The sequence below is a fragment of the Ceratotherium simum genome, chromosome 12, assembly GCF_057802395.1.
Source record: "Ceratotherium simum simum isolate JZ-2026a chromosome 12, ASM5780239v1, whole genome shotgun sequence".
In the NCBI taxonomy this organism is placed as follows: domain Eukaryota; kingdom Metazoa; phylum Chordata; class Mammalia; order Perissodactyla; family Rhinocerotidae; genus Ceratotherium; species Ceratotherium simum.
Window position 1 is genome coordinate 61,302,873 of NC_141911.1, and position 20,149 is coordinate 61,323,021.

Below are 20,149 nucleotides of genomic sequence, written 5' to 3' on the forward strand. Positions count from 1 at the left end.
TTCATGATATATGTAAATCAAACTATCACGCTGCACATCTTAAACTTACATAGTGATGTATGTCAATTATTTTTCATTAAAACTGGAAAAAAAATAATGCAAGCTAGAAGACAGGGGCAAAATCTTTCAAGTACTGAAAGAGAAAAACTGTCAACTTAGACTTCTTTAATGAGTGAAAATATCTTTCAAAAACAAAAGTGAAATAGAGAACTTTTTTACAAACACACAAAAGCTGAAAGAATTCATCCCCAATACACCTATACTACAAGAAATGTTAAAAGAGGTCCTTCAAGCAGAAGAAAATGATACCAGATGGAAAGCTGGATCGACACAAAGGAGCGAAGAGCACCAGAAACATTAACTATGCAGATCAATATAAATAATCTTCATGGTACAGGTCAGTGGAAAGTTCATTTTTAAAAAATACATCATCATAGGAACACTTCTCCATTTTCTTTACCATGTAAGTGTCCTTACTCAGAATGTTCTCTTGTTATAATATGCTTTTCATCTCCCCAAACTACACACAGTTATTTTAGGAGCCAAGAAAAGGAAAGAAACAGAGGGAAAAATAGAAGTGCAAAAAGAAGATCCGGAAAAGGAGCAACAAGAAACGATGTGAAGTGACAGGAGCCCTGTCTCACAGTCTGATTCAAGCAGAAGCATTTAATTCCAAGTCTTTGGGGGTAGGACATTTCCCTAGATCCAGGGCCATTCAATAAATATTTTCCTGCATTTCTCACAGCACTTGATGCCAGTGGGATCTTTGAGCCAAGGCAGAACAGTGACTGCCATTTAAGGAGCCCAAAGTAAATCAGAATTAACGCTTTCCTAATACCAATTTCTCTCTTTCCTTGGGTAAATTATGAAACTTTTGAGCTTGCCCATCTGCCCACAGGACAACTGAGAACACAGGTCTGAGTCAGAAGTCTGAGCACCTAACACATTCTAGATGTGTTCTTTTATCAAATGAGTCAATTAACCAATATTTCTCTTTCTACTCCAGTTTTCAGGAAGAAAAAAAAGCAATAGAAAGAAAATATGTGAAAAATGACTTATTTTAAATAAATTCTTTTACAGTATATTCTAGGGTCAACAGAAAAACATTCCAATATTCTAAATCTTCCTCACGTTTAGTACAGTACAGCCAATGGTCAGAAGGACACAGGACACTACAAGATCTGGAACCACCGAATAAAAACTACACCATACATAAGAAAGGATATTTATCCAAGGCAGAAAAGCAGGTTAATACATACTATTAATTAAAAGAATTTTAACAAGGATTGAAGCAAAATGGATTAACCTTCAATTTAACTAGAACAGTGGTGTCCAAATTATGATTCCATAAGAGGTGATGTAAGAGCCACAGTAGGGGGGAGGGGGAAGGGTCTTTGAGTACTGAGATTAAAACTCTGCATTCTCATTTCAACCCAAGCAGCTTGTTTCTTTTTATATTAACTATTGGGATTCTACTGGGTTTCTTAAAAAAAGGGAGGAAGGGGAGTAGATTAGCTGATTCAAAAAAGGAAATTTACGTATTTTTAGGAAGATATTCTTAATTTACTAAGTAAACATTATAAATCAAAAGATTTTTTAATACCATATCAATCTGTTGAAAAAACCATTTCCATTTATTATAAAAACTAAAATGCCCAGCCAAAATATTTTTGCTACCATTAAAAGTGACATTAAAAAGTCATTCCAGTCAATACTAACTTTATTCTTTTTTACTAGTTAATTATTTTATTGAGGTCATATTGGCTTACAAGATTGTGTAATTTCAGGTGTACATTATCATATTTTAGTTTCTGCATAGACTGCATCATGTTCGCCACCAATAGTCTAGTTTTTATCCGTCACCATACATATGTCCCCCTTTATCCCTTTCGCCCTCTCCCCATCCCCTCCTTCTCTGGTAACCACTAATCTGTTCTCCTCATCCATGTGTTTGAATAATAACTTTATTCTTAATTTACAAGTTGAAAAAGCATTAAACAAAAGATTTCCTGAAAAGCACTTTTTAAAATGTAACAAGTAACTATGGTCTCACCTGTACAGCACTATTAAGAAAGCAGCTGTTCTGTCCCGGTTCATTCAACAAGCCTTTGGTAGGAGCTAGGGATAGCATACTCCCAGGTTGATAAGCTTTTGCAAGATTGCCACCAGGTTTCCGTAAGAATTTTACCCAGGCCATTTTCAAGCAACTTTGTTTGCATTAAAGCTAAGAATTATACACTTAGGTGATATTTCTGATGATAAAATGGATGATGTCTTCAACTGTCCACTTAAATTCACCACAGTCTATTATTATAATATAAGTTTCCAAGTCCATGTCTTTCCTGATGCTGTAAATTTTTGAAGACTTTATCAAGTGAAAAAAGGCTACATAAACATCAAGGTTCTGAAAGCTTTTTTAAACAAGGCCTTAAAGATTTTTAAATGTGTTAAATTTTATAGGAGAGTTGTATAGTTTAAGATGAAAAAGATTTTTTAAAAAACTGCTAAAAATAATGTCGAAGAACAAATCATTGTCATTAAATCACAAGCCATTTGTCTTGATGGTTTAAAAAACAGAATCTACAAAAAGACGTAGAGCTGGCGTTTGGTATGATTCCTTTGGTCATTTGTTTTCCTTATGGTTTTTTAATAAGAAAGCAGACTCTGTCTTTCCCAGGTGAAGTTATCAAAGGTGACTCCGTATTTCATATCAATGTCACCTCAAAGCAAATCTACAAGAAAGAAAAGAAATGTTTAGACAAAAGTAAAGGCTAATCAAGAAAATTCCTACTTTACTATTTGAACACAAATATTAAATATATAATTAAAACTAATCATCAAAGGATGAAAACTAATAACATTCTATGAAAACAGTTCAACATTTAAATTTTTTTTAAAATGTCAGTGTAAGATCAATCACTGTCTACTCTCAAGATTTCAATATTCATATGATGGTTTCATAAGGAGAATATTCTACAGAAAATCAGAATTAAATTAGATCTTAAGTAGTATTTTGAAAAATACTAAATTGCTGTCAACACTAACTAGCTTTCTTTATTAAAACAAATGCATAACCAGAGACTATACTGTTGTCTATCTTATACACAGAATCATATTATTTTTCTAAGAAAGTAGATTTTATGTAAACTGATATGCATAACAACTCAGAAGAAACTTTAAAATGATAAACAAACCTGAGTAAATTAAAGTAAATTTCCATCTTATTCACAAATGCATGCTCCTGGCTAAAAGAACTTTAAATGCTAAACTTCTTAATTAAAAACAATGAAATATTACTAACAAAGTTTTGTTTAATCGATTGAATTTCCTTGCTACATTCATTCATTCAACAAACATTTATTGAGACATGTACTGTGCCAGGTACTGGAACTAACATTATAATGAGGAAAGGCAAGCAATAATACAATGAATAATAAATTGTAGCGTGAACTAGAAGAGTTATATGCTGAATACTAACAGAAAAACAATTCAAGGAAAGAGAATGGGAAGTGTATATACAATGTCAGACGGCTTGCACTTTTAAATAGGATAGTCACGGAAAGTCTAATTGAGAAGGTTACCTTTGCACAAAGATTTCAAGGAGGCGAAGATGCCACCTGGGAGCAGGCATTCCTAGCAGAGTGAACAGCATGCCTGGTATGTTGGAAGAACAGTAAGAAGCCCAGTGTGGCAGGAGAAATGCGGACAAAGAGGAGAGTAGATGAAAAGGGAGGATGGGAAAGAGATCATGTAGGGCCTCAATCATCTAAGTCCTCTGTAAGGACTTTGGCTTTAAACTCTGGGTAAAAGTCATTGAGTTTCATTTTCCCAGCACAAAAAGATGAGAGACAGAATAGGCACAGGTCAGTTCAATACCAGTGATCAAATACCCACTGGGATAGCAAAGCATTGAGGAACGAAGAAGAAAAGCATCAGTCTCTAAATAAAAGTCAGGAGACCTGTTTCCAGGCCAATGTATCAGCTCATCACTTACTAGCTATTGGGTCTTAGATAAATCCTTGTCATCTCTGATTCATAGCTTCTTCATCTATAAAATGGGGCTAAAAATAACAGACCTGCTTAACTTAACATAGGTTAAATGTTTCAAGAATTATAAAACACTATATTATGTCAGTTGTTTTCTTCTTTTTATTTTAACTCTATGGGTTGTAACATCTTCTAAAGTGATCTAAATGATCCCAAAACCTTTCATATGAATTAAGTTTTTTAGTAAATGTAGTCATTTACAACATTAAGGGAGCTCTGTATTGGTAGTAAATTCCTATTTTTAATGGAAGAATCCTTTTGAAACAATGTTCTTTCAACAGTCATTTACTAGGCACCAGGTCTGTACCACGAACTGTGCTCAAGTCTATGAAACAATCCCTACCCTTAATGAGTTTAGTTTGGTAAGGGGCACAGACTCAAACAGATAATTTAAAAACATTGTGGCTTCCATTCCTGCGCAAGACGTCAAACTAGTGTGTGTTCCTGGTTCTCTCCCCGCCACCCAACTCAGGAGATTATACAAAAGCAACAGGTAGTCTAATGAGAAACAGAGAGAAACCTTAAGGATGCCAAAAGTAACTGGCTTCAAAAGTGGGAGGGAAATAGCAGCAGAGAGAGAGAGGGAGGGCCAAGTGCTACAGACTGGGAAAGATCTTTCTAGTTCTACCTTTGCCGTTCCTCATTGCTCAGGGCAGAGAATTCCCACCCCACACAATGCAATGAAAGAGGACAGCTCTGCTATCACCCCAGTGCCATCTGGAGGGTAAGGGAGACGATGACATCAGGGAAGCATGAGAGCAAGGCCAGTTTGGGAAGTGGTAACAAGTACAGGTGCCTGCAAGGCCCGTGTGTTTTCTGTCCTCACCCCTACTCCACAAACAGGATGGAGGATATGAGGACCTGGAGAAGATCCTGCCTCTAGGCAGGGCAACAGGAAGTTCTTTTTGGAACCAACTCTCAAGCTGCATGACCCCAAATCAAGCCCTTACATCCCCACGTCTCTCCTTGAAATCATCTGAAGAAACAAATTAGAGCCTAGTGCTTTTACCCTTCTCCTCATGTAAATATTACCAGCTTCTAATTTGGTACTCCCAGGAAAAGGATAACCAGACACTTGCAGAGGACGAGCCCTATGAAAGAAAGGCAACAAACTGAACAATCTGTACTACAGGAAAGAGAATGAACAGACCAAAGGGACACAAATTTAAAATAAACTTAATAAATATCCACCAACTGAATATGAGTATATTTTTTAAAACTATTGAAATTAAAAAAACTCAAAGGATGAGTTAACTAGCAAAATAAATAGAAAGGAAGATCATATCAAAGAGCAGTAAGTTTAGGTCAAGAAATTCTCCTACAAAGCATTAAAAAAGGAATAAAGAAGTGGAAAATATAAACATTTAAAAAAGCTAAGAGACACGGATGAAATCTACAAGTGTCAATATCTAACTAAAAGGATTCCCAGAAAGAAAGGGGAAAAGTAAATTGAGTAAATACTTTCAGAAATGATTAAGATTTTTCCAGAATTAAAGACTGAAAAATCCAGAGAGACAAATAGAATAGATAACTCAAAAATCTAAACACGATGTGAGGAAGGAAGGAAGGAGGATGAAAATTAGGAAACCTTAAAAAAAAAAAAAGTAAGAGATTTTCAAGCCCATTTATAGGCAAATAATAAAAAGAAAAATAAACCCAAAACTAACACTTGTAAAAACTAATACAACAGACAAAATCTTCACAAGCTTGATTAAGCAAAAAAAAAGAAAAAGAAACAAACACCGATAGGATTGATAAAGGAGAAATGACCACAGACAAATAAGCAACTAAACGAACTGTAAAAGAATACCACTTAAATCTTACGGCAATAACTTTGAAAATTTAAAGGAATAGGTAATTTCCTAGCAAAATACAAATTACCAATATTAACCCAAGAAGGAGAAAAGTTTGTTTGTTTGTTTGTTTTTTGGTGAGGAAGATTAGCCTTGAGCTAACTTCTGTTGCCAATCCTCCTCTTTTTGCTGAGGAAGATTGGCCCTGGGCTAACATCTGTGCCCATCTTCCTCTACTTTATATGTGGGACGCCGCCACAGCATGGCTTGATAAGCAGTGTATAGGTCTGCACCCAGGACCCGAACCTGCGAACCCTGGACTGCCAAAGCGGAGCACACTAACTTAACCACTACACCACCGGGCTGGCCCTGGGAAAATTTTTTAAAAGACTAGTTTAGAAGAAAATGGAAAGGAAACAAAAGTTCTCCCATTGAAAATGGCATCTGGATCACATGGATTCAAAGTTAAATTTTACTGAATCTTTAAAGAACTGTTAATTCTAACGTTAAATTATTGCAGGCCACAGGGAAAATAAAAAGTACCTCACATCCTTTCACGAAGCTAACATAACCTTAATACCAAAACATGATGAAATTCAGCCCAATGTGACATATGATTACAGATGCAAAACTTATAAATAAAACTCTAACAAACATAATTTATCAATGTGTCAAAAGAATAACGTACTATTGAAAAGAATAATAATCAAGTAGGGTTTATTCCAGGAATGCAAATATGATTCTATATTTATTCTTTCAATAAATATTTGGGAGGCTGCTAAGAGAAGAGCTAACAGCAATATTCATAACAGCCTAAAAGTGGAAACAACCCAAATGTTCATCAACTAATGAATGGATAAACAAAATATGGCGTATGCACACATGTGGACGTGCATATGTATTTTCATATAATGGAATATTATTCAGCCATAAAAAGGAATGAAGTACTTATACATGCTACAATATGGAGGAACACTGAAAACATTTTAGAAAGTGAAAGAAGCCAGTCACAAAAGACCACACATTGTATGATTCCATTCATACAAAATGTCCAGAACAGAGAAATCTACAGAGACAGATAGTAGATTAGTGGTTGCTTAGACTGGAGAAGTGGGGGCTGTAGAGATGGGGGGTGAAGGAGTGTTGGTTAAAGGGTACAGGGATTCTTTTCGAGGTGGTGAAAAATTGTGGTGATGTACATTTCTCTGAGTATATTAAAAATAACTAAATTGTACACTTTAAATGAATGAATTGTATGGCATGTGAATTATATTTCAAATAAAGCTGCTTAAAAAAAGACAGGAAAAGAAAAGAAGACAACATAGCAGGCCAGAGATTGCTATCCTCAGAAAAGCCTGCTTGCAAGGTTTTAGCCTTTGGGAACTTACGGCTTCAGGAGGATTCCCACCACAATAACTGGTAAGAGTCACTGACTGTACTTAAACCATGCCAGTAAATATGGTTTATCCTGAACACCCGCTTTTCTTTTGGAATTCTGGAAATTTGGTACATCTTAGGTGGAGGATGCCTATGTGATTACCCTATCCCCTGCAAATAAAGACCCAAGGCACTGAGTCTCTAACTAGCTTCCTGGCAGACATTTTATATATGTCATCACAATTCGTTGCTGGAGGAATTAGTGTGTCCAATGTGACTCCACTGGGAGAAAACTACTGGAAGCTTGTGCCCGCTTCCTCCAGACCTCACCCCATGATCCTTCTCTGTTTGCCAGTTTGCTTTACATCCTTTGGCCATAAAAAAGCACAGCAATGAGTACAACTATATGCTGGGTGCTCTAAGTTCTCCTAGAGAATCACCAAACCTGGGAGTAGGAGGGATCCTGGAGACCCTCAACACAGAGGCATTAAAACAGTGCGATTAAGAGCTACTTTGTTTCTATCAGGCTGGCAAAAGATTAAGAGCTACTTTGTTTCTATCAGGCTGGCAAAAACTTAAAAGTGACACTGTTGGTGGGGATAAATGGAAAGAGGTGCTTTCCTTTATTGTTGACTCATAAAATATGTAATTATAGTATAATATCCTTGTGGCAATATTACATTAACCTGGCAACAACTATTAAAATTAAAAACAAACCACTTCAATATAAAAAACTCAATATCGAGAATCTATGACTCCAAAATAGAAGTACCACTTTATTGAGATATATTACGTAGGTGCAGTAAATAAGGAAGGAAATAAAATGAACGTCCACAAATAGGGACATAATTATATAACACGGTGTTTCTGAGTGACAAAAGTAAAATGCAGAACTTTAATATGATCCCATTTTGGTAAAATAATATATGTGTGAAAATATATATGCTTTATATGATCATCTGAGCAAGGAGGAGTATGTATATGTGTAACTGAAATGGGCGCGACAGCCAAGCTAGAAAATAAAAGTGGGGAAAAGGCTGCACTAAAAAAAAACCTATAGTATGTATATTAATCACATTTATGCATTATATAAGTTGTGTGTGTGTGTGTGTGTGTGTGTGTATGTATACACAAATATAAAATTAAAACAAAAAAAGATACACCAGAAAAGTACAAACCAAAAGAAATTTGATGTAGCAATTTTAGGGTCAGATAAAATTGATTTAAAAGCGAATATTACATGGTAAAACATAATTTTATAGAAAATTAAAATTAAAAAGATAGTACACCAGAGAATATACATTATTTCAGAACAAGCTTAGAACAAATGCAAAAATCAACTGTATATTAGGCTGCAAAGGAAATCTCAAGAAATTCCAAAAAATCAATATCATACAGACTATGTTCTTTGTCTATAATATGAATTAGAAGTCAACAACAAAATCTAAATAACTCTTTGGTAAAATAGAAAAACATAAGAGAAGTTATTAAATATTCAGAACTGAATGACAAAGAGCTACATACTAAAATTTATAGGATGCTGCTAAAATAATACTGAGAAGAAAACTTCAAGTTTAGAATCCAACAAACAACAAGAGATGGAATACTGATCAGTCCAGCTCATGGGGCTACAAAAATAAGCAAGAAAACAAACCAAAACAAAAAACAAAAAACCAACAGCATGAGACAAGGTTGCTACAGCAACTATAACCAATAGACAATGATTATTTTACAGAATACCCAAGGAACTCCTGAAGATTAGGGGAGAAAAAGGCAAATTATACAACAGAAATATAGGCAAAGACTACAAGTAGGCAACTCAAAGGAGAAAAAAATGGCTAATAAATATACAGAGATATTTCAACTTCAGAAAACGGCAAATTAAAACATATTACCACCTTTTAGACCCATCAAACTGGCAATAATAACACCACTATTGTATTATGCGGGAAAGTGCCTGCTCTTATGTGGGAACCTGGGGGCACTTCAGGCACCACTGGTGGGACTGCAAACTGAGGTGGTCATTATGGAGGGCAATCTCAGATTCACTGAGTGGAAGCACTCAATAACATTAAGAATATGCATATATTAAAGCCTATAATTCTGCCCCTGGGTACAGGACTTCTTGCACAGGCCCATAAATCAGCAATATCCATTGTCTGAGGTCACAAAGAGCTGGCATCCCACATATGGATTACTAGCAGAACAGACAAGAAAAATGTGGAATAGACACAGGTTGGACAACTAAGCAGTGTCAGAAATATTGAATTACTTTTATTATAGTAACATAAATGTTGAATAAGAAGAATTAGATTTATAGCATAATACCATTTTTTATGAATTAATAACACATACTCAAAATAACACTAGGTAGTTCAAAAGTTCATAAATACACACAAACATGAAAGGTGGATTGGAAGGACCCATATTAAATATACCAAAATAGGTGCCTATTGGTGGAGAGACAGAAACTAAGATGAGAAAGGAGGAGGAAGGAAGAGAAATACACCATAAATGAGAAGAGTCTTATACATGTTGGTAGTGATGTGTCATGAACTGAAGATAATGATTAACTCAATTATGCAGTTATTAGTGCAGCTGAAGTCCAAAGAACAAAGAATATGCAGACATGCAAAGTCAGAGCTATGCATATCATACCCTAAGATTAGTGTAGACGCAGAAACAGGCTCCCTGGAAGATGCCATATCTTACATCTGAAAGAACAAATGAAAGGTTCGTGTGTGTGTTGGGAGGGTGGGATGCATTCCAAAGAATACCATGAACCAAGTCAGGAAGTAAGAATCTATACGCAATAAACTACAAGGTGGACAGATAACCAGAGGCCAGATCATGGCTAGTCTTGAAGGTCATCTGAATTTTGACATCTGAATTTTACCTAATACTAAGTGGTGAAAAGCCTGTGTCGGTTTTAAGCAGGGAAAGGACAAGGAGACTTGTGGTTTAAATAGACCACGGCAGTGAATAAGATGGATCTGAGGTAAAAGTCCATGGGTAAAGGTGGTAAATTGGGAGGTGAGGGAATAAATGTGGATGGGAGGTGACATGAGACTGAACTAGGGAAGTGGGAGCAGAAACAGGGGAAGAATAGAGACATCTCTTAGAAGTGAAGTCAGCAAGACCTGTGATGCAGAGAAGAAACCAAGTTTCCAGGTTTCTACACTGGCAGTAGGATGGTTATGCCAACCCAGACAGCATAAACTGAAATCATAGTTACCATTTCTTGTGTGTACATAGTGAGAACTTTTAAGATCCACTCTCTTAGCAAATTTTTCAAGTATAGAATACAGTATTATTAACTATAATTACCGTGCTGTACATTAGATCCCCAGAACTTATTCTTCTCATAGCTGGACATCTGTACCTGTTGACCACCTTCACCCATTCCACCCCCTGTTCTGCTGCCCCTGGCAACCACCAGTCTACTGTTTCTATGAGTTCAGTTTTTTTAGATTCCACATATAAATATTTGTCTTTCTCTGTCTGACTTATTTCATTTTGAATAACGCCTTCAAGGTTCATCCATGTTGTTACAAATGGCAAGATATCCTTTTTTATGTCTGAATAATATTCCTCTGTGTGTGTGTGTTTGTGTATGTGTATCACATTTTCTTTATCCATTCATCTGTTGACAGACACTTAAGTTGTTTCCATGTCTTGGGTACTGTAAATAATGCTGCAATGAACATGGGGTGCAGCTATCTTATCCAGATAGTGATTCTGTTTCCTTTGGATATATACCCAGAAGTGGGACTGCTGGATCATACAGTAGTTCTATTTTTAATTTTTTGAGGAACCTCCATACTGTTTTCCACAGTGGCTGTACTAATTTATATTCTCAAAACAGTGCACAAGTGTCACCCATTCTCTACATCCTCACCAGCACTTTTTATATCTTTTTGAGTAACAGCCATTCTAACAAGTGTGAGGTGATAGCTCCTTGTAGTTTTGATTTGCATTTCCCTGATGATTAGTGATGTTGAGCACCTTATCATGTACCTGCTGGCCATTTGTATATCTTTTTTGGAAAAATGCCTGTTCAGGCCCTTTGTCCATTACTGAGTTGTATGAGTTCCTTATATATTTTGGAAAACTAACCCCTTATCCGATATATGGTTTGCAAATATTTTTTCCCATTTTGTAGGCTGCCTTCTCATTTTGTTGATCATTTCTTTTGCTGTGTAGAAGCTTTTTAGTTTGGTGTATTCCCACTTGTTTATTTTTGCTTTTGCTGCTTGTGTTTTTGGTGCCATATCAAAAAATCATCGCCAAGACAAATGTCAAGCAGATTTTCCCCTATATTTTCTTCTATGAGTTTTAAGGTTTCCAGTCTCACATGTAAGTCTTTAATCCATTTTGAGTTAATTTTTATGAGTGGTGTAAGATATGGGTCCAGTTTCATTCTTTTGCATGTGAATATCCAGTTTTCCCAACACCATTTATTGAAGAGACTATTGTTTCTGCGTTGAGTATTCTTGGCTCCCTTGTCAAATATTAGTTGACCATACATGCTTGCGTTTATTTTATTTATTTATTTAATTGTTGGGTGAGGAAGATTAGCCCTGATCTAATATCTGTTACCAATCTCCCTTTTTTTGCTGAGGAAGATTGGCCCTGGGCTAACATCTGTATCCATCTTCCTCTACTTTATATGTGGGACACCTGCCACAGCATGGCTTGATAAGTGGTGCATAGGTCTGCACCTGGGATTCCCAGGCCACCGAAGTGGAGTGTGTGAACTTGACCACCACACCACTGGGCTGGCCCCTGGGTTTATTTTTTGGCCTCCATTTCTATTCCATTGGTCTATTTGTCTGTTTTTATGCCAGGATCATATTATTTTGATGACTACAGCTTTATTGTATAGCTTGAAATCAGGAAATGTGATGCCTCCTGCTTTGTTCTTTTTCCTCAGAATTTCTTTGGCTATTTGGGGTCTTCTGTGGTTCCACATAAATTTTAGGAGTGTTGTTTCTACTGCTGTAAAAAATGCATTGAATCTATAGATGGCTTTTGGTAGTATGGACATTTTAACAATATTAATTCTTCCAATCTATGAACACGGGATACTTTCCATTTATTTGTGTCCTCTTTGATTTCTTTCATCCAATGTCTGGTAGTTTTCAGAGTAGAGATCTTTCACCTCCTTAGTTAAATTTATTCCTAAGTATTTTATTGTTTGTGATGCTATTGTAAATGGGATTGTTTTAGTTCTTTCTTTTTCAGATGGTTTGTTGTTAGTGTATAGACATGCAACTGATTTCTTTATGTTGGTTTTGTATCCTGCAACTTTACTGAATTCATTTATTAGTTCTAACAGTTTTTTGTGGTTTTTTAGTATTTTCTATATATAAGATTGTCATCTGCAAACAGAGATACTTTTACTTCTTCCTTTCCAATGTGGATGTCTTTTATTTCTTTTTCTTGCCTAATTGCTCTGACTAGGACTTCAGAACTATGTTGAACAGGAGTGGTGAGAGTGGGCACCCTTGTCTTGTTCCTTTTCCTGGAGGAAAAGCTTTCAACCTCTCACAGTTGAACATGATGTTAGCTGCAGGCTTGTCACATATGGCCTTTATTACGTTGAGGTACGTTTCCTCTATACCTACTTTGTTGAGAATTTTTATATGGAAAAAATACTTAATTTTGTTAAATGCTTTTTCTGCATCTATTGAGATGATCATATGATTTTTTATCTTTCCTTCTATTAATGTGGTATATCACATTTTTTGATGTGCAAATGTTGAACCATCCTTGTATCCCAGGGATAAATCCCACTTGATTATGGTATATGATCCTTTTAATGTGCTATTGAATTTGCTTTGCAAATATTTTGTTGAGAATTTTGCGTCTATATTCCTCAGGGATATTGGCCTGTAGTTTTCTTTTCTTGTAGCATCCTTATTTACTTTTGATATCAGGGTAAAGCTGGCCTTGTAAAGTGAGTTTAAAAGTGTCTTCTCTTCTTCGATTTTTTGGAAGAGTTTGAGAAGGATTGGCAATTTTATCCTATCCAACTATTTCAAGCTTATGATTAAAAAATTAAATTTTAACTTGAAAATGTGCCAGGAGTTTGAGCAAAGAAAAAGAAAATCACTGCAGTTTTCTTCCTTTTTTTTTTTTTTTGTGAGGAAGATCAGGCCTGTGCTAACATCTGCCAATCCTCCTCTTTTTTTGCTGAGGAAGACTGACCCTGGGCTAACATCCGTGCCCATCTTCTTCCACTTTATATGGGACGCCACCACAGCATGGCTTGCCAAGCAGTGCGTCGGTGTGCGCCCGGGATCCGACCCGGTGAACCCCGGGCCGCCGCAGCAGAGCGCGCGCACTCGACCGCTTGCACCACTGGGCCAGCCCCCTCACTGCTGTTTTCTTATGAGTCAGTGCTTTACCAGCAGGCAAGATTCCAGAGCCACTTTCCTCCATTACCCCAGGTACTAACTCCATTCTCCCCTCAAAACTTAAGCCAGTACCTAAATAATTACCACAGTAAATCTACACCACAGTACTTAAACTCCTTAGGGTTTTTCTTTCCCTTTTTAAAATGGAGAAGACTAGGCTACATAGAATTTATTCAAGTTCTAATATCCAATGACTTTATTAGGCTACTAGAACAGTCTAGGTAAATGGTAATGATAGCTTAAATTGGACTCATTATAGCTGTTATGGGTGAATCGTGTCGTGTGTCCCCACGGCCTGCCTCCACAATATGTTAAAGTCCTAGCCTCCAGTACCTGTGAACAATGACCTTATCTGGAAATAGGACTTTCTCAGATGTAATTAGGTTAGGATGAAGTCATTAGGGTGGGCCCTAATCCAATAAGACTAGCAGCAGTCATTAAAAGAAGAGACAGACAGACTGAGAGAACTCTGTGCGATGGTAGGCAGAGGTTGGAGTGATGCAGCAGCAAGTCAAGAACACCAAGGATTGACAGCCACCACCAAAAGCCAGGAAGGGGCAAGGAAGGATTCTACTCAGAGCCCTCAGAAGGAACCAACCGTGCCAACTCCTTGATTTTGGATTTTTAGCCTCCAGAACTGTAAGAGAATAAATTTCTATTGTTTTAAGCCATCCAGTTTGTGGTACTTAGTTACAACAGCCCTAGAAAACTAATACAATAGCTGATAAAGCCATGAGACGCCTTTGTTTGTTCTTTTAAGTTTATTGGTTTTTCTTTTAATTATAAAATAGTATTTGTTTATTATTTAGAATTTTAAATAGCATAGAAGTACTGCATAAAGAAAATTAGAAGTACCATAATCCCATGTAGTAGAGAATCACTTCTAATAAAGCTATTGAAATGTATTCTTAATAGTATCCTGGCCTAGCCATCAAACTGTAAAGTCAAATTTCATTTTAACATCTTTTTACTAATAAACAATATAACTACTCAAGGACACACTGAAGACTTTTCACTGATATACTACAACTGTTCATCTTACTACTTTTAGTAAGATTCCATTTTTCTTTTAGATACCTATATGGCAAGCTGAAGAGGTATAGCAAGTTGAAGCAATAAAAAAATCTCATTCATTATAGAGGTATCTTCATTTTTATCAAGTTGAAGGATTACAGTAAGGAAGATAGAATTGAAAAATAGATGTCCTTTTATATAAAAAAACCCACTGTCACTCTACAAATGGGGGAATAGGAGAAAACTATATTAGAAAATTTATAAAACGAAGACAGAAAATAAGATTAAAGTAATAAGGAAATGCTGTACCACCACCACCAAAAACAGCAAAATTTTTTTTTCGCCTTTATGACTTTATAAATTCCGAATTCAAGTGTATACTAGTGATGATGACAAGGTCATATTGTAGGTCAAGGGATAATCTCTTTGCCCAAGACACAGTCACTTTATATTTAAAAGGAGTGAAGGTCATGCAAAAACAGGAAACATAAAGCATTTATGACTGCAGATTACTTAAGATCTAGACTTCACTGCACTTACACTCATCTAGATGATTGATTTATTTTTTATTAGGCAGTTAATTTATCTGTTCTAACAACATCAATAGCTCCCATTGGTAAATACCATATCTTTATTTTTTTTTTTTTTTAATTTTTTGTTTATTGCAGTAACATTGGTTTATAACATTGTAAAAATTTCAGGTGTACATCATTGTACTTCTATTTCTGCATAGATTACATCATGTTCACCACCAAAATACTAATTACAACCCATCACCACACACATGTACCCAATTATCCCTTTCACCCTCCTCCCTCCCCCCTTCCCCTCTGCTAACCACCAATCCAATCTCTGTCCCTATGTGTTTGTTTATTGTTGTTATTATCTACTACTTAATGAAGGAAATCATACGAATACCATATCTTTAGAAGGGACATTAAATTACTTCTTGTCTAATCCGACCTAGAGATATGTTTAAACATAATGCCATAAGCCAAGAATCTTCAATATCTCAAACCTAAAAATACCCTGCAGCATTTGAAATTACCAAACGTTCCTTCCATGTGACGTGTATGCAATTCTCCCTTTCTCTAATCTCTTTCCAGAAAGAATCACAAAAATTACTACTTTTTAATTAATTTAACAGATAGTGAGATAGTCTCTAATACCAGAGAGCTCACCTTCTAGTGTGGAGAGATGAGAACTCAAATATATATATAGTCATATGCTATGAAGAAATATATAATACTGTAGATAATTATGAAGGAAATTAAGGAAGGATCAGGAAACAGAGAGCTGACTGAGGATGGTGCTTGTTAGACAGCACTGTCAAGATCACCTCACCCGAGGAAAAGACATTTCAACAGAGACCTGTAAAAAGCGAAGGAGCCAGTCATGTGGGAAGGACAATTAAGCCAGAGTGAACAGAGAATGTGAGGCCCTGAGGTAGAGACATCCTTAATATCTTCAGGGAAAATCAAGGAGGCCAGAGGAGGAAATGCTGAGCAGTGGGAGTACAAGATGCTGGAGGGTGGGTTGTAGGTCATGACAGGCCATGTTAAGGACATTGGATTTGATGTGTACAATGGGAAGGAATTTGATGGTCCTGAACAAAGAAAGGATATGATTTTATTTAAATTTTAAAAGGATCACTTTGGCTACCGTGTGATCATTGGCTACCAACAGATCATTGAGGAGAGAGAACAGAAAGATAGTAAGGTTAGGATGCTACTTTAAAAGTCCAGAGTAGAAATTATAGTAACTTGAACTTATTGGAGAGCTGTAGCAATAGTAAGATGTCAGAATCTGAAAATATTTTGAAGATAGAGCCCATGGAATTTGTTGCTAGATTAACGTGAGTGTTGAAAGAAATACAGAAGTTCATGACGACACGTTTTCTGATTTAAGTAACTGGAAGAATAGAGTTTTTTCTATCAGAATTAACCCACTCACTGTCATAAACCTTTTTAACATACTACAATATTGTTCTAAATCTATATTGTTCTAAATCTACTGCATTTACTGAGATGAGGAACATGTAGGGAAAAGCCTGTCAGGCATGGGTGCAAAAAAGAATTAAGTTTTGGATGTATTAATTTTCACCTCCCAGTGGATGTATCTAAGATGATGGGTGCATATGAGCCTGTAGTTAGGGGAGGTGTTTGGGTCAGAGATAAACATCACCATGTATTTGGAAACCAAACATTTATAAAGCTGGCTTTCAAAGAAGATACATAAAGGAGACTGAGAGAATTAGCCAGTGAGGTGAGAGGAGAGTGTCCCAGGGGCCAAGCAAAAAAAAGTCAACGATGAAGAATCAATATGTATGCCAAATGTTAAAGGGTCAAAGATGGTAATGATGAAGACTTGACTGTCGGATTTCACAGTGCTTTTCAAATTGCAAGTAATTTTCACTGTTTTACACTTTTTTGCTCTATTTCTTTGTATCCAGTAAAGAACTGTGCTTTATTTCTTGTGGCTTTTACCTACTCACTACTTTCCACTGGTAACTAACTAGAGAAAGACAAAAGTGTGTGTGTATCCAGAATATAGAATATGAACATTAAAGACAATGGTTTATGACAATCTGCTTTACAACATGATCTCCAGAAGAGAATCAGGCCAAAGCAGGCATAACCTAACATTTCTTTGTCTTGACAAAGCCCAAAACTGAACTCCTGTATCTTCTTCCCCATCTCAGTTGAAGGTAACTTCATCTTTCCAGTTACTCAGAACAAATATCTTGGTATCATCTTTGACTCCTCTTCCTCGCATATCTCAGTCAGAATGTGACCAATTCTCACCACCTTCACTTCTACTATTCTGGTCTTAGCCATCATCAAATCTTGTCTAGAATGCTACAATAGCTTCCTAACTGTCTCCTAGCTTCTACTCTTTACCCCTTACAGTGTATCAAGAGTAGACAAAAAAAGATCCTTCTAAAATTAAAACATAATGTCATCCCTCTGCTCAAATCCTTGCAATGGGTCTTTATAACATTCAGATTAAAAACCAGAAAGTCTTTATAATGGCCTGCTAGGCCCCTATACTATCTGCTAAAAGTAAAACACACTCTTTCTATACTCTCACACCACTTCTGAGACCAGATGTGTTGAGACCACAACAAGCAATTCTCTAGTTCTCAGTAGACACTGACGGGGTGTACTACAATTTAACTCAATTCTGACACTATCTACCTGGAGTTAGTGTCAGAGTCCACACGTCAAGGGCTCAAACCCACAAGACTGCCCCCCTCACTTCAGACACCAATCACAAGTCCCAAGTTGTCACCTGTACTTCTGATTGAACACCTATACATTGGGGGTTCCAATGACTTCCTCCATGGGTTTGATTAATTTGCTAGCACAGCTCAAAGAACTCAGGAAAATAGCTTATTGACTAGATTTCAGGTTTATTAGAAAAGAATACAACTCTGGAACAGCCAGATGGAAGAGATGCATAAGGCAAGGTATGTGGGAAGGGGCGTGGAGCTCCCGTGCCCTCTTCAGACACACCGCCCTCCCAGCACCTTCACATTTCACCAACCCAAAAGCTCTCCGAACCCCTTCAGTTAGGATTTTTTTATGGAGGCTTTGTTACATAGGAATGATGATTAAATCATTGGCCATTAGTGATTAACTCAACCTCCACCACTCTCTCCTTCCTGGAGGTGGTGGGGGAGGCTGAAAGTGCCTTCCTCTAATCCCGTGGTTGGTTGCCCTGACAACCAGACCCCCATCCTGAGGCTATCCCAGAGCCCCCAACCACTAGTCATCCCATTAGCACACAAAAAACATTTAGCACTTCCAGAGATTCCAAGGGCTTTAGAGCTGTGTGCCAGGAAATGGGACCAGAGACCAAATACACATTTCTTATAATGTCACATCTGCCCATTCCCTCACCTCTAACCTCATCTCTATTTTCCCTTTACCTTCTCCATTTCTGCTACCGGCCTCCTTGTTATTCCTGAACACACCATGCAGACTCCTGCTCTAAAGTCTCTGCACTGGCTATTCCTCTGCCTGGAATACACTTCCCCTTGATTTCCACACGGCTTCTCCCTGGCTCCCTTCACGTGATTGCTTTGCTCAAAATCACCTTCTACATGAGGCCTACACTTACTTAAAATTGCAACCCACCACAATCTCCACTCCACATTCCCAATCCCCTTGCCCTGCTCTACTTTTTCTTCTCCCCTTGGCATTCTTCGCCATCTAGTATACTATATATTGACTTACGATGTTTATTATTGTTTCTTCTCCAATCCTCTTAGAATGTGAAGTGACTCCCAAGCATCTAGAACAGTACATGGTAAGTACTCATTAAATACTTATTGAATGAAGCTCAGGAAATCAAGTGAAACCTCCATCAACAAACCCTCTGAAATGAGTGTTCCTAACAAAGATGACCTAGGCACTAAGGGAACAGGACAATTTCCACCATCTGGCAGCTATAGGCCAGTGTCACTACTATACTGACAAGGAAGTAGGATTATCTCAGGCCTATACAGCAGGGCCACATAGGAGAAAAAAATCTTCAAGGGGTCAAACAGCCTGCTCACCTAAAAGTGGGGAAGACCACCATGAGAGGGGGCAAGAGCTTATTACGCAGGCTGAGAAGTTTGGAAGAAGCCAAAGCATAAAATGTCTGGAGGACAAAGAATGCCCTAATGGCTTCTGGACAAGGATGGAATCCATGTTCTGATACTGACCTCATGACTCTCACAACTATTTATTCCATCTCTGATAAAGTTTCCAGCAACACAGCACATTACTCAACAACCCAATCATTAAAAGCATATCAGTTCCATCATCTATAATCATAATCTATATAAAAAGGTTCATAGAGTTATGAATCATCTATCATGTATAAAATACCAAGTAAATGTTCAAAACATAGCAGGCATTAAGTAAATGCGAGCTACTTATAATGATAGCAACAACACTATCTTTGATATAAAATGATTTTTAACAATATAAACAAACATTTGAATAAAAAGTAAAAGCTGTATTATATGATATTTTATATCCCATTTTGCTCTTCATTTCCTTAAACTGATGTATCAATCTTGACTACAGCCTTAATCCAGATTAGTGGGATCAGATAAATTATACAATAAAGTATCAATTTCTAAATTTTAAAATCTGTTAATAAGTCATTCTTAGCAGAAAATAAGCAATTTCATTTAAAGAGCTATACTACTTTAAGAAAACAATATATGAAAAATTCTAATTTACAAAAAATGTTTGGGAATGCTTCACTTTACAAGTGGATTCACCACAGTATTATCTTAAACATTCATTTACAAACCATTTAGACTAGAAAAGGAGAAACTGAGTTAAAATGTTAGAAGGCAATGGATCAGAAATAAAGGGAAAGCAACTCTGAAATAACAACATAAGCAACAGAGAAGATTTAATTTAGAAAAATTCAACCTATGTACAACTTCTCAGAAAAATAACTACAAACTTCCTTAATGACAATTTTAATTCATAAATA

General features: G+C 36.5%; 1 protein-coding gene across 5 annotated transcripts in view; it reads right to left on the reverse strand.

Annotated features, from left to right (window-relative positions):
* Positions 1-20,149, reverse strand: part of USP53 (ubiquitin specific peptidase 53) — a 66,116-nt gene that overhangs the window by 42,246 nt on the left and 3,721 nt on the right. For 4 of the 5 annotated variants that reach the window (XM_087437682.1, XM_087437681.1, XM_004426541.3 and 1 more), the window contains one exon: positions 2,054-2,732. In XM_087437682.1, coding sequence (XP_087293808.1) covers positions 2,054-2,197 — 144 coding nt within the window. In that variant the 5' untranslated portion in view covers positions 2,198-2,732. Of the gene's footprint in view, positions 1-2,053; positions 2,733-3,994; positions 4,017-20,149 lie in introns of those variants that run through there. The other variant, XM_087437680.1, reaches the window with a different exon arrangement.